The 14,710-nt window shown below is 48.1% G+C and overlaps 1 protein-coding gene across 1 annotated transcript in view; it reads left to right on the top strand.

Moving 5' to 3' along the window:
* Positions 1-14,710, top strand: part of tmem170b (transmembrane protein 170B) — an 87,224-nt gene that overhangs the window by 33,466 nt on the left and 39,048 nt on the right. The window contains exon 2 of the mRNA XM_072509581.1: positions 14,450-14,620. Coding sequence (XP_072365682.1) covers positions 14,450-14,620 — 171 coding nt within the window. The remainder of the gene's footprint in view (positions 1-14,449; positions 14,621-14,710) is intronic.

Here is a 14,710-nt window from a genome sequence, read left to right as displayed (position 1 = left end):
GCCGAGTTGGGAGGCTTCCCACCCCCCCCCCTTTGCCGGTTAGCCATCATCTTTTTCCAGCTTCTCACCCAGTTCCCACGCAGCTGTATCTCTCCCAGACGGTGCCCCCCCGCCCATCCTTTCCCGTACCCACTCCCCCCTTTCCCCAGCAGCAGCAACCCAGTAATTCCCCCCTCCCCCCCCCCCCCCCCCCTGCTAGACCCCCCGCTAGCGTAATTACTCCCCCCATGTTGCTCCCAGAAGTCAGCAAACTCTGGCTGACCTCGGCTTCCCCCCCGTGATCACGGCTCGCACCGTGCGACGCCCCCTCCTTCCTGCTTCTCTATTCCCGCCATAATTATCATAGCGCGGGAACCAAGCCCGCGCCTCTCCCTCGGCCCCGCCTCCCATGGCCAACGCCCCATCTCCTCTCCCTCCCCACCTCCCCCCATCACCACCTGTGGGAGAGAGAAAAGTTACCATACCGCAGGATTAAAACATAAAACCCCTCTTCGCCCCCCCCCCCCCCCATTCGCCCCACCACTTTGTCCAAACGTTCATTTTCATAATCCAATCATTCCAATTTTTCTTCTACAATAAAAGTCCACGTTTCATCCGCCGTTTCAAAGTAGTGGTGCCTCCCTTGATATGTGACCCACAGTCTTGCCGGTTGCAGCATTCCAAATTTTATCTTCTTTTTGTGAAGTACCGCTTTGGCCCGATTAAAGCTCGCCCTCCTTCTCGCCACCTCCGCACTCCAATCTTGATAAACGCGGATCACCGCGTTCTCCCATTTACTACACCGAGTTTTCTTCGCCCATCTAAGGACCATTTCTCTATCCTTAAAACGGAGGAATCTCACCACTATGGCTCTGGGAGTTTCTCCTGCTCTCGATCCTCGCACCATAACTCGGTATGCTCCCTCCACCTCCAACGGACCCGTCGGGGCCTCCGCTCCCATTAACGAGTGCAGCATCGTGCTCACATATGCCCCGACGTCCGCCCCCTCCACACCTTCAGGAAGGCCAAGAATCCTCAAGTTGTTCCTCCTTGCGTTGTTTTCCAGTGCCTCCAACCTCTCCACAGATCGTTTCTGGTGTGCCTCCTGTATCTCCGACTTCACCACCAGGCCCTGTATATCGTTCTCATTCTCTGCTGCTTTCGCCTTCACGACCCGAAACTCCTGCTCCTGGGTCTTTTGTTCCTCTTTCAGCCCTTCAATCGCCTGTAATATCGGGGCCAACAACTCTTTCTTCATTTCCTTTTTTATCTCCTCCACGCAGCGTTTCAAGAACTCTTGTTGTTCAGGGCCCCATATGAAACTGCCACCTTCCGACGCCATCTTGGTTTCTGCTTGCCTTCCTTGCCGTTGTTCCAAAGGATCCGCTGCAATCCGGCCACTTTCCTCTCCTTTTTCCATCCGTGTCCAGGGGGAACACCCTTCTGGTTTACCGCACGGTGTTTTTAGCCGTTAAAATTGCCGTTGGGGCTCCTATCAAGAGCCCAAAAGTCCGTTCCACCGGGAGCTGCCGAAACGTGCGACTCAGCTGGTCATCGCCGCAACCGGACGTCCATTTACCATTTTACACTCCTATAGAATAATTTTGGACTCTTGGGTTAGCTGTCGGTCTGTTCTCGTACTTCCTTTCTCCTATTTCCTTTCTCAACTCCCCACTGAACTAATTTGGTTCTCAGTTGTATTCTCAACTTGACATCTGTTGCATCGTCCCAGTGCCCTCCCCCCACATCTTCCTTTTGTTTGTTTATTTTGTGCTCTATCTCTTTCAGAGAGTTCTAGTAGTTTGTTGTCCTTCCCCTTCATGGGAAAGTACGCTGGTTGTACACAAACTAACTGACCGGGGCGAATCGTGCCACGCCGCCCGAACGCCAGCACACGATTCTCCGGTGTCATTGGCGCCAGCGTGGTTGGCGCGCCGCCGGTCAGGGGCCGCTCTACGCGACTGGCCCGCCGATTCTCGGGCCGGGATGGGCCGAGCGGCCGTCGTAAAAACGCCGAGTCCCGCCGCCGCCGTCCACACCGGCTCTCAGCCGGCGGGACCTCAGCATTGAAGGGTCCGGGAGCGGCCTGTGGGGGGGGGGGGGGGGGGGGGGGGGGGGGCGGTGCCTGGCCCACGATCGGGGCCCAGCGATCGACGGGCCGGCCTGTCTGGCTGGGAGCCTCGTTTCTTCTGCGCTGGCCCCTGTAGTCCTGCGCCATGTTGCGTCGGGGCCGGTGAGTTGAAGGAAGCCACTGCGCATGCGTGCATTGGCGCTGGTGCCACTGTGCATGTGCGCATTTGCTCCAGTGCCACTGCGCATGCGCGGATCACGCGGTGCCCATTTGACGTCGGGATCAGCAGCGGGAGCGGCGTGAACCCCTCCATTGCTGATCTTGAGGCCGTGTTGATGCTGTCGAGAAATGCGACGGCGTTTCCGATGGCATCAACGCTTAGCGTCAGGATCACAGAAACTCGCCCCATATTTGTACTCCAGGTTGCTCCTTATCCTCCATGGACATCGTAAACCCTATGATATAATAATCACTGTTCCGCAAATATCCCTGATTGACCCTTTGACCCACTTATTCCCTAGAACGAGATCCAACAGCACCTCCTTTCTTGTTGGGCCGGAAACACACTGATAAAAGAGAAATTCTATGTATGTAATCTATGTAAGTCTCCTGAATGCTTTTCAGAAATCCTTCCCTTTCTCATGATTAATATCTCAATATATATATATATTTTATATATATATATATATATAAAGATAAAGACACTAGAAGCTCATTGCCATCAATGACAAAGAAGTCCTCGTGATTAGCTGCCATTCTTCAGCTTAAATATTCATTCCCTCCATCACAGGCACATCTTGGCTGCAGTGTGGATCACCTTCAAGATGTACTGCAGCAACTCGCCAGTCCTTCAACAGTGCCTTGCAAAGTCCCAGCCTCTACCACTGAGAAAAACATGGGCAGTATCATCATGGGAACATCACTGCCTGCAAGTTCCCCTCAAGTTGCACAATCCTGATGTAGGAATATGTCATTCCTCCACTGCCTCTAGGTGAAAATCCTGGTATTCGCACCCTAATAATATCTACACCACACGGCAGTATTATTTTGGGGGTGAGGGGGGTGGTGGCTCACCACCTTCTCTAGGGCAATTGGGGACTGGGCACCTTGCCAGCAATGTTCATACCCCATAAAATCTTTTGTACTACTGTCGGATCCCTTAAGAGTGTGAATGTGGCTCCAGACCGTGAATGTATTCTTGGGCTTCCTCTGCCTGAGCGCTCCCTATGTTAGCATAATGATTTTTTTGGTGCCTGATGGTATGCATTTTAGTCACCTTGATCAGCAAAGGTCCTGTATTTAAAAATGTACCTACTTGTGACAGAAGGTTCATGATTCAAATAAATGTACTTTCTTGCTTTGTCTGCACAGAGAATTTGAAAATATGTCTCAGTTACCTAGCTTTAAGGGCAAGACTGGTTATTTAACATCGATCTTGTGGACTTCTGGTTGTGACATGTAGGGAGTGGTCGTACATGAGGCAGCTCCCACCTGGGCACTTCGTTTCCAATCTTTTCTACCCGGTTTTTGAAGGGTGTTAGGGGGATATTTTTAATTAATCGATGGGATAAAGCTCCCAGAAACCCAAGTTTGAAGAAGCCTGCAAGCAAAGAATCGTCATCTGTTTCAGATTCCACTCCAGGCCCCGGGGCAAAGAACTGGTGGCAGCTGCAGCCAAAGCTACGGTTACCTCTTATCGGTTGAGATGCTCACCGGCATCTTAGCAGAGGAATTGAAAAAGCAATGGCAAATTGTCTCCGAGGATCTCCATAAATCAATCAGAGGCCCGGGCTCCTATTTAAACACGCTGGCAAAAGTGGACAAAATGGTCAAGGCGCATGGTGCAGTGTTGCAGAGCGTGGAAGCGGATTGTCTCTCTGGAGGCTGAGATGACCATGTTGGTTGATAATAGCAAATCTCTGCATGCCGAAGTAGACAACTAGAAAATCTCTCCAATAAGCAAAATCCATAGTCGTGGTGCTGCTGGAGGAAATGGAGGTCCCTTACCCGACTGTATACATGTCGAAGTTGGTGGGGCAGGATGGACAGATTTTCCCCCTCATGAGCTGGATCAGACCCATTGCTCGCTCAGTCAGAAGCCTCACCCGGCAGAGCCACCTCGGGCAATTATCGCTGGGTGCCACAGTTACCACGATAAGGAATAATTCCTGAGGTGGGCAAAAGAACACCGTACTACAAATGGGAAGGCTATACCAGGACATGGGAACAAAGCTGGTTTGAAGTGGCTTACCCTGCATGCCTATGACTGACTTATAAGCCGAAAGATGTCAATGCTTGTGAAGAAGCATGGGCTAAGAATGAGATAATTGTATCTTGTATTATATATGGGGTCTTGTTATTGGAGAGGGTTTGTGATTTTGAAGTCTTGTTGGGGTCTCTTATACCAGTTTGTATTTTATTCTTGCATGGGATGGGTGTTTGTTTTTGTTCACCGAAGTTGGATGCAGACGAGGGAGCTGGTAGTTATGATTACTCAGTTTTATGTGCTCCGGGAGGGAGTTGCTCTGCGAGCTGAATATGGTAGCTAATGGGAGCGAAGCCGTGGGAGTTACTGCAGTTCGTTATCTAAACTCTGTACTATGATAATGAGCTTAGGATGTTGCTTCTGTTTGGGGTTAGGAATTATTAAGGTTTTGGGGTGTTGTTCACCTTTTGACTGTTTGGGTTTTTGGTTGTGGGTTTAATGGGAGTTGTGGGATGGGAGAAGGCCAAGAGGATTTTGTTGGGGAGCTTGGTGGCCTTCTCAGGTGGGCTTGATGCCTGTACTTTTTAAAGTAATTTTAGAATAAACTCTTTAGGTGAATATGGCTGATGTAAGGAGGGGCTGCTGGGAAACCCCCAATTTGGCTGGTCACTTGGAATATGAGGGGGTTGAATGGTCCAGGGAGTGATCGAGGATATTCGCTCATCTGAAGGGTATTGCTGATGTTGTGTTTCTGCAGGAGACCCATTTGCAGATCAGAGACCAGACATGGTTACAGAAGGGTTGGGTGGGACAGGTGTTCCACTCCGGATTTGATGGTAGGGCCCAGGGGCCGCAGTATTGATAAATAAAAGGGTTTCCTTCTCGGCCTTTAGGATTCTGACAGATTTGAACGGGAGGCATGTTTATCAGTGGGTCTTTGCCGGGCACCTCGGTGGTCCTAGTAAATGTATATGCTCTGAATTGGGAGGATACAGTTTCTATTAATAAATTGCTGACCTCTATTCCTGATGGATACCCATCAGCTGACCTTGAGAGGAGATTTTAAATTGTGGTTTGGATCCTAGACTGAGCCGATCTATGCCTTCCTTCAGGGGTGGCTAAAGCGTCGGTGACTTTCAAGGAGTGGATGAGGGGGTGCATACCATTGGTGGTTTTTACATCCGAAGGACAAGGACTTTTCTCTCTTCTCCCAGGTTCATCAGATCTACTCTCGAATAGACATTTTTGTGCTGGATAGATCTCTCCACTCTGGAGTGATGAGGGTGGGGTACTCGGCAATTGTTTGTTATCTCAGACCATGCTCAACATGTGGATTTAGTGTTACACCCGGGTCCCTTTCAAAGCCCACCATGGAGACTGGACACGGGCTGTTGGCAGATACACGTTTCTGTGAGCGTACATCTTCCGCCATTGGAGAATATATTGGGCAGGATTCTCCATCCTGTTTACTGGAGTGGTACCCTCCACCCTGGCAGCCGGCCAATGGGGTTTCCCATTGTGGACACCCCCACACTGTTGGGAAATCCGTGGGGGTGAGTGCGCTGCCTGCGAAGCAGAGGTTCCTGTCCACTATATCCAACAGAAGCAACTCTATTTCCCTTTCTACACTATGGGAGGTCCTTAAAGCGGCCATTAGGAAGAGATTATCTCATATAAATCACATAGCGAAACGTCTGGGAGGTTGGTGCAAAGGAAATTGGTGAACTCCATCCTAGAGGTGTACCACCAACATTCGATTGCCCCTACATCAGAGTTGCTAGCGTCTAGGAGGAAATTGCAAACAGAATTTGTTTACTCTGAAACTGGTAAGGCATGGGCCAACTTTGAAACTCGAGGCGGAACCTTTTATTAGCATGGAGACAAGGCCAGTCGTCTTTTGCCGCATCAGCTGAGGCGACAGGTGGCCTCCCGAGAAACTGTTAAATGAGGGACTCGGGTGGCAGGCTGGTCTCCACCCCAGCGGGAGAAGGGGGGGGTGGGGGGGTAGTCCTGCCTGGACAAGGAGAGCGGTCCTTCATGGTGGTGGAGAGAGAGAGAGCTGGGAGGAGTTAGAAACCCTGTTGAGACTTAAGGATGTGGTGACGTGTATTGGAACTACGCAGTCTGCCAAAACCATTGATTTTTAGAAGGCCCTGCAACAATTCCCTGGCCCGGAGGGCTTTGTCCGCTACATTGGCACAGGCATCCCTCTCCTTAATTCTGAAGAAGGGCAAGGACCCTACAGAGTATGGGTCATATAGGCTGATTTCTTTGCTTAATGCTGATGCTAAGGTGCTGGCATTGCGACTGGAGCCCTGCTTCCTAGGGGTGATATCAGAGGATCAGACTGGGTTAGTCGAGGATCGGCAGTTATCCTCCCACATTGGTCATTTATTATACACCGTTCTGTCCCCCTCTCTCTCCAGTGTCCGATCTGGAGGTAATTGTCTCATTGGACGCTGACAGAGTCCAGTGGGTGTGATTATTTGAAATTTTGGGAGGTTTAGGTTTCGGACTGAAATTTATATCTTTGATCCGTTTGTAGAGGAGAGGGGGAAATAGAGACCGCTGGTGTCTGTACAAATTCCTCGAGCTCGGGCTCAGTTGGGTAGGGGCACAAGGCAGGGTTGGCCTCTGTCTCCGCTTCTGTTTGCCTTGGCAACCGAGCCACTGGCTATCGCGTTGAGATCTTCCGAGACATAGAGGGGAATAGAGAGGAGTGGGAAAGAGTGGGTGTCCCTGTATGTAGAAGATCTTTATATCATGGATCCGTCCGCAATGGATGAGATAATGAAGCTATTGAGGAGTTCCGGCTCCTTTTCAGGGTACAAGGTAAACCTGGACAAGAGCGAATATTTTAGCGTGAACCCCCCAGAGAGGGAAGCCAACTTGAGGATTTGCCTATTCAGCTTGCCAGATCTAGCTTTCATTATCTGGGAATCCAGGTCGCCCACGACTGGGCTTCTCTTCATAAACTTCATTTTACTAAGCTGGTGAATGAGGTCCGAGCAGATTAGCAGTGGTGGGACAATCTCCCCCTGTCCTTGGCGGGCAGGGTTCAGACAGTTAAAATGCATATCCTTCCAAGGTTACTGTTTCTTTTGCAATGTCTTCATAGAACATAGAACAATACAACGCAGTACAGGCCCTTCGGCCCACGATGTTGCACCGAAACAAAAGCCATCTAACCTACACTATGCCATTATCATCCATATGTTTATCCAATAAACTTTTAAATGCCCTCAATGTTGGCGAGTTCACTACTGTAGCAGGTAGGGCATTCCACGGCCTCACTACTCTTTGCGTAAAGAACCTACCTCTGACCTCTGTCCTATATCTATTACCCCTCAGTTTAAAGTTATGTCCCCTCGTGCCAGCCATATCCATCCGCGGGAGAAGGCTCTCACTGTCCACCCTATCCAACCCCCTGATCATTTTGTATGCCTCTATTAAGTCTCCTCTTAACCTTCTTCTCTCCAACGAAAACAACCTCCAGTCCATCAGCCTTTCCTCATAAGATTTTCCCTCCATACCAGGCAACATCCTGGTAAATCTCCTCTGCACCTGCTCCAAAGCCTCCACGTCCTTCCTATAATGCGGTGACCAGAACTGTACGCAATACTCCAAATGCGGCCGTACCAGAGTTCTGTACAGCTGCAACATGACCTCCCGACTCCGGAACTCAATCCCTCTACCAATAAAGGCCAACACTCCATAGGCCTTCTTCACAACCCTATCAACCTGGGTGGCAACTTTCAGGGATCTATGTACATGGACACCTAGATCCCTCTGCTCATCCACACTTTCAAGAACTTTACCATTAGCCAAATATTCCACATTCCTGTTATTCCTTCCAAAGTGAATCACCTCACACTTCTCTACATTAAACTCCATTTGCCACCTCTCAGCCCAGCTCTGCAGCTTATCTATATCCCTCTGTAACCTGCTACATCCTTCCACACTATCGACAACACCACCGACTTTAGTATCGTCTGCAAATTTACTCACCCACCCTTCTGCGCCTTCCTCTAGGTCATTGATAAAAATGACAAACAGCAACGGCCCCAGAACAGATGCTTGTGGTACTCCACTTGTGACTGTACTCCATTCTGAACATTTCCCATCAACCACCACCCTCTGTCTTCTTTCAGCTAGCCAATTTCTGATCCACATCTCTAAATCACCCTCAATCCCCAGCCTCCGTATTTTTTGCAATAGCCTACCGTGGGGAACCTTATCAAACGCTTTGCTGAAATCCATATACACCACATCAACTGCTCTACCCTCGTCTACCTGTTCAGTCACCTTCTCAAAGAACTCAATAAGGCTTGTGAGGCATGACCTACCCTTCACAAAGCCATGCTGACTATCCCTGATCATATTATTCCTATCTAGATGATTATAAATCTTGTCTCTTATAATCCCCTCCAAGACTTTACCCACTACAGACGTGAGGCTCACCGGTCTATAGTTGCCGGGGTTGTCTCTGATCCCCTTTTTGAACAAAGGGACCACATTTGCTGTCCTCCAGTCCTCTGGCACTATTCCTGTAGCCAATGATGACATAAAAATCAAAGCCAAAGGTCCAGCAATCTCTTCCCTGGCCTCCCAGAGAATCCTAGGATAAATCCCATCAGGTCCCGGTGACTTATCTATTTTCAGCCTGTCCAGAATTGCCAACACCTCTTCCCTACGTACCTCAATGCCATCTATTCTATTAGCCTGGGGCTCCGCATTCTCCTCCACAACATTATCTTTTTCCTGAGTGAATACTGACGAAAAATATTCATTTAGTATCTCGCCTATCTCTTCAGACTCCACACACAATTTCCCATCCCTGTCCTTGACTGGTCCTACTCTTTCCCTAGTCATTCGCTTATTCCTGACATACCTATAGAAAGCTTTTGGGTTTTCCTTGATCCTTCCTGCCAAATACTTCTCATGCCCCCTCCTTGCTCGTCTTAGCTCTCTCTTTAGATCCTTCCTCGCTACCTTGTAACTATCCATCGCCCCAACCGAAACTTCACACTTCATCTTCACATAGGCCTCCTCCTTCCTCTTAACAAGAGATTCCACTTCCTTGGTAAACCACGGTTCCCTCGCTCAACGCCTTCCTCCCTTTCTGACCGGTACATACTTATCAAGAACACGCAGTAGCTGATCCTTGAACAAGCCCCACTTATCCAGTGTGCCCAACACTTGCAGCCTACTTCTCCACCTTATCCCCCCCAAGTCACGTCTAATGGCATCATAATTGCCCTTCCCCCAGCTATAACTCTTGCCCTTCGGTGTATACTTATCCCTTTCCATCATTAACGTAAACGTCACCGAATTGTGGTCACTGTCCCCAAAGTGCTCTCCTACCTCCAAATCCAACACCTGGCCTGGTTCATTACCCAAAACCAAATCCAACATGGCCTCGCCTCTTGTTGGCCTGTCAACATATTGTTTCAGGAAACCCTCCTGCACACACTGTACAAAAAACGACCCATCTATTGTACTCGAACTATATCTTTTCCAGTCAATATTTGGAAAGTTAAAGTCTCCCATAATAACTACCCTGTTACTTTCGCTCATATCCAGAATCATCTTCGCCATCCTTTCCTCTACATCCCTAGAATTATTAGGAGGCCTATAAAAAACTCCCAACAGGATGATCTCTCCTTTCCTGTTTCTAACTTCAGCCCATACTACCTCGGAAGAAGAGTCCCCATCTAGCATCCTCTCCGCCACCGTAATACTGCTCTTGACTCGCAGCGCCACACCTCCCCCTCTTTTGCCTCCTTCTCTGAGCTTACTAAAACACCTAAACCCCGGAACCTGCAACATCCATTCCTGTCCATGCTCTATCCATGTCTCCGAAATGGCCACAACATCGAAGTCCCAGGTACCAACCCATGCTGCCAGTTCCCCTACCTTGTTTCGTATACTCCTGGCAATGAAGTAGACACACTTCAAACCACCTACCTGAACACTGGCCCCCTCCTGCGACGTCAAATCTGTGCTCCTGACCTCTATACTCTCATTCTCCCTTACCCTAAAACTACAATCCAGGTTCCCATGCCCCTGCTGCATTAGTTTAAGCCCCCCCAAAGAGCACTAACAAATCTCCCCCCCAGGATATTTGTGCCCCTCAGGTTCAGATGTAGCCCATCCTGTCTGTAGAGGTCCCACCTTCCCCAGAAAGAGCCCCAGTTATCCAGAAATCTGAATCCCTCCCGCCTGCACCATCCCTGTAGCCACGTGTTTAAATGCTCTCTCTCCCTATTCCTCATCTCACTATCACATGGCACGGGCAACAACCCAGAGATAACAACTCTGTTTGTTCTAGTTCTGAGCTTCCATCCTAGCTCCCTGAAAGCCTGCCTGACATCCTTGTCCCCTTTCCTACCTATGTCGTTAGTGCCAATGTGGACCACGACTTGGGGCTGCTCCCCCTCCCCCCTAAGGACCCAGAAAACACGATCCGAGACATCACGTACCCTTGCACCTGGGAGGCAACATACCAAACGTGAGTCTCTCACGCTCCCACAAAATCTCCTATCTGTGCCCCTGACTATAGAGTCCCCAATTACTAATGCTCTGCTCCTCTCCCCCCTTCCCTTCTGAGCAACAGGGACAGACTCCGTGCCAGAGGCCCGTACCCCATGGCTTACCCCTGGTAAGTCCCCCCCCCCCCCCCCCACAAGTATCCAAAGCGGTATACTTGTTTCTCAGGGGAACGACCGCAGGGGATCCCTGCACTGACTGCTTTTTCCCAGTCCCTCTTACAGTTACCCACCTATCTCCAATCTTTGGTGTAACTAATTCCCTGAAGCTGCTATCTATGACCCCTTCTGCCTCCCGAATGATCCGAAGTTCTTCAAACTCCAGCTCCAGTTCCCTAACTCGGTCTTGTAGGAGCTGGAGATGGCAGCACTTCCTGCAGGTAAAATCAGCAGGGACTCTAACTGCATCCCTCACCTCAAACATCCTGCAGGAGGAACATTGCACTCCCTTCCCTGCCATTCCTCTTACTTTCTTCCTGTCTTCCCAAATCATTTTTTGTTAAAATCGATAAGTTAAATCGATAAGATTATCTCTTTCATTTGGCGGGAAGGATTCTGAGAATTTGCAGGACGTTCCTGCAGAGGGAAAGACAATTAGGGGGCTTAGCCTTACCTAATTTATTATTCTGTTATTGGGCTGCCAATATTGAAAAGGTGTTGGGGTGCCTTAGGGAACTGAATTCAATATGGGGGCAGATGGAGGCGGGTTCTTGTCGTCGTTCCAGTTTATGGGCCTCAGTTACTGCCTCGCTTCCTTTTTCTCCTATGAAATTTACCTCTAGCCCGGTGATGGTGACTACACTGAGGGTTTGGAGACAGTCCAGGCAACGTTTTAGCCTCGGCTCCATATTGTTGTTGGCCCCTATCTGTGAGAATCACTCCTTTGTGCCTGCGGTTTTGGACTTGTGGTTTGGGTCCTGGAAGGGCTGCAGAGGTTTAGTAACTTTGTTTATGGGATGCAGGTTTATTGGATTTGAGGAGCTGGTGGAAACATTCCAACTCTGTATTTTTTTTAGGTATCTACAGGTGCATGATTTCCTCCGCAAGGAGATCTTGTTTCCTTTAGCACCCCACCCTCTTTTACCAATAGGATTCTACCTCTTGCTGATGTGGGTGAGGGTAAGATTTCAGATGTCTACGGTCGGATCCTGTCTGAGGTGCAGTCTCCACTGGGCGAAGTGGGAGGGGGAGCTGGGTCTGGCTTTTGAGGAGGGGGTGCGGAGGGAAGCCCAGTACAGTGTTAACTCGACCTCTTCCTGTGCTAGGTTCAGCTTGATTCAGTTCAAGTCAGTACATCTGATTAGGATTATGTTGTTGGTTTTTTCTCAGGAGGGTAGACCAGTGTGTTTCGTGTTCTCTGGGTCCAGTGAGTCATACCCGTATGTTCTGGTCCTGTCCAAAACTTGGCAGTTTTTGTATCTCCTTCTTTAACAACATGTCAGGGATTCTTGGTATCGATCTGGAGCCCTGTCCGTTGGTGACCATTTTCAGGGTATCAGACTAGCTCATGCTGCAGGCGGGGGGCAAAGACAGAGATTCCTCACTTTTGCTTTGCTGATTATCCTGAGGCAAGTTCTGCTGGGATGGTGCTCTCCCACTCTACCCAGCACCTTGTCATGGCTGGAGGACCTAATGGATTTCCTCAATCATGAATAAGTCAAGTACACCAAAGGTCAAATACACCATTAGAGGATGGATTCTACTAGAGATGGCAGCCATTAATTTCCTTTTCAGAGCATTGGTCACCATCAGTTGTGGGGGTGGGGGGATCAGGTTGTAGTTATATTTTTTTTCTTTGTTATGAATTAATAGAGGTAAGGGGTATGGGTCAGTACCACAAAGGTTGATATTGATTAAAATGTGGTTTTCTACTGTTTAATTTGGTGATTAATGTAGTATTATTGTTATTTTATAATATTGCAAAGCCTTTGGAATAAAAATATTGATAATTTTAAAAAAACATGGTTCTTGAGGGCCTTTAGGACATAGCTCAAACTCACCTGCAGAACAATATGCTATGCCATTACATAGTGTAACCATTTTGTCCTTGTAAAACCTTGCTTTAACACTGGGAATGTAATAAATCATCTTATGTATACGTTTTGTTTCAAAGTCAGTTTCGCTCTGCAGTTTGGGCATTACATTTTACTGCAGCATTTGTTAGAAAACCAATTATTTTTTAAAAGAATGCCAGAGATTGGCAAAGAGCCAGGAATGATCAATCCTTAAAGCTGTGCATGGACCTGAGCATTTTCCAACCAACTTAAAATGAACGGTTTACATAAGTTTGACCTTTTAGAATTATCGACTAGAAGTAGTGGACACAATGATCATCCAGTAGGTTTTGTGGCAAAATAAAACTTCTGAGAAATTCTGGGAGCTTGCTCTATTTCATTCAAGGAGTTTTTGTGTGTTCCAATCCCAGTTGCTGTAAATGGATGACAAGATCCCAAAATGGAACTCTGGCCTAAAACCCTAAATGTGGAAGGAAGAACATAGTCAGATGACCGTTAATTATATTTTAACAGGGCAGCACGGTGGCGCAGTGGTAGCACTGCAGCCTCACAGCGCTGAGGTCCCCGGTTGGATCCCGGCTCTGGGTCACTGTCCGTGTGGAGTTTGCACATTCTCCCCGTGTTTGCGTGAGTCTCACCCCCACAACCCAAAGATGTGCAAGGTAGGTGGATTGAACACACTAAATTGCCCCTTAATTGGAAAAAATGAATTGGGTACTCTAAATTTATTTAAAAAAATAAAAAATAATATTTTAACAGCAAGGAAAAAATATTTATTGAACATGAAAAATTTGGATTATGGTCCAATGCCTCCTCCCCTTAGCTTAACAACACAATATACCAACTCTGTGCTGAACCCAAGTTAGTGTCTGTGGATTTCTTCTCTGAATCCCCCCAGATGTTTATCACATGAGTTTCCAAACACCACTTCTAAGAACAGAATTTTCCGTTTGCATTCTGAAATCCAGACCAGGGGCGAAATTCTCCGGAAACGGCGCGATGTCCGCCGACTGGCGCCCAAAACGGCGCAAATCAGACGGGCATCGCGCCGCCCCAAAGGTGCGGAATCCTCCGCATCTTTGGGGGCCGAGCCCCAACTTTGAGGGGCTAGGTCGGCACCGGACGAATTTTGAAACTGCTGTCCTGTCCTGTATGTCCATCTTCTCGTGGCAGAGTCAAGAGAGATTCACTCCTCAATGTCCTGTCTACAACTGCCCACAAATTCAGGTAAAATTAAAACTTAAAATCTTCCCTGCCTTACAAGGCCCCCCAGTTGCTAAGCAGAACCACATGTTTATGCCTTTTATTTATTCTTCACGCCATAGCCCTCTCTAGATACAGTTGAAACTTAACCAACCCCCACACATAGTTAGAAATACCGTCTCTTCCAGACACAAAACCATTAAAATAAACCCACTTGAAACTACTATAACTTATTTCTAATGTTTATCAATACTAATGTAAATACCTTAAAACTACCTTTGTTTTCTTAACAGCTGTATTCACCTAGTTAGTTTTAAAGCTAAATTAACTTCTGTGTCTTGTCTTTTATAAATGTCAGCAATGTCAAGGTCTGTTTAAGATTTGTTTCACATAAATTCTAATTATCGTTTTCTTTTTCCCCCCGCAGAAATGTGGTACTGGGTTTTCCTCTGGGCTCTCTTCTCCTCTCTCTTTCTCCATGGTGCTGTGGGCCTGCTGATGTTTGTAATGCTTCAAAGACACAAGCAAGGCAGAATGATATCCGTGATTGCCATTGTTGTGGGCTTCCTGGCATCCATAACTGGAGGAATGATCACCAGTAAGTACTCTAACTTGGGCAGCAAACATGCATGTAACATTTTGGTGGTTTGTTTGGCATGTGTTGGATAAAGTTAAATAAAGGTAGAAG

The sequence above is a fragment of the Scyliorhinus torazame genome, chromosome 6 (assembly GCF_047496885.1).
Source record: "Scyliorhinus torazame isolate Kashiwa2021f chromosome 6, sScyTor2.1, whole genome shotgun sequence".
NCBI lineage: Eukaryota > Metazoa > Chordata > Chondrichthyes > Carcharhiniformes > Scyliorhinidae > Scyliorhinus > Scyliorhinus torazame.
Note: the sequence above shows the minus strand (reverse complement) of the source record. Positions and strands in the feature narration are given on the sequence as shown.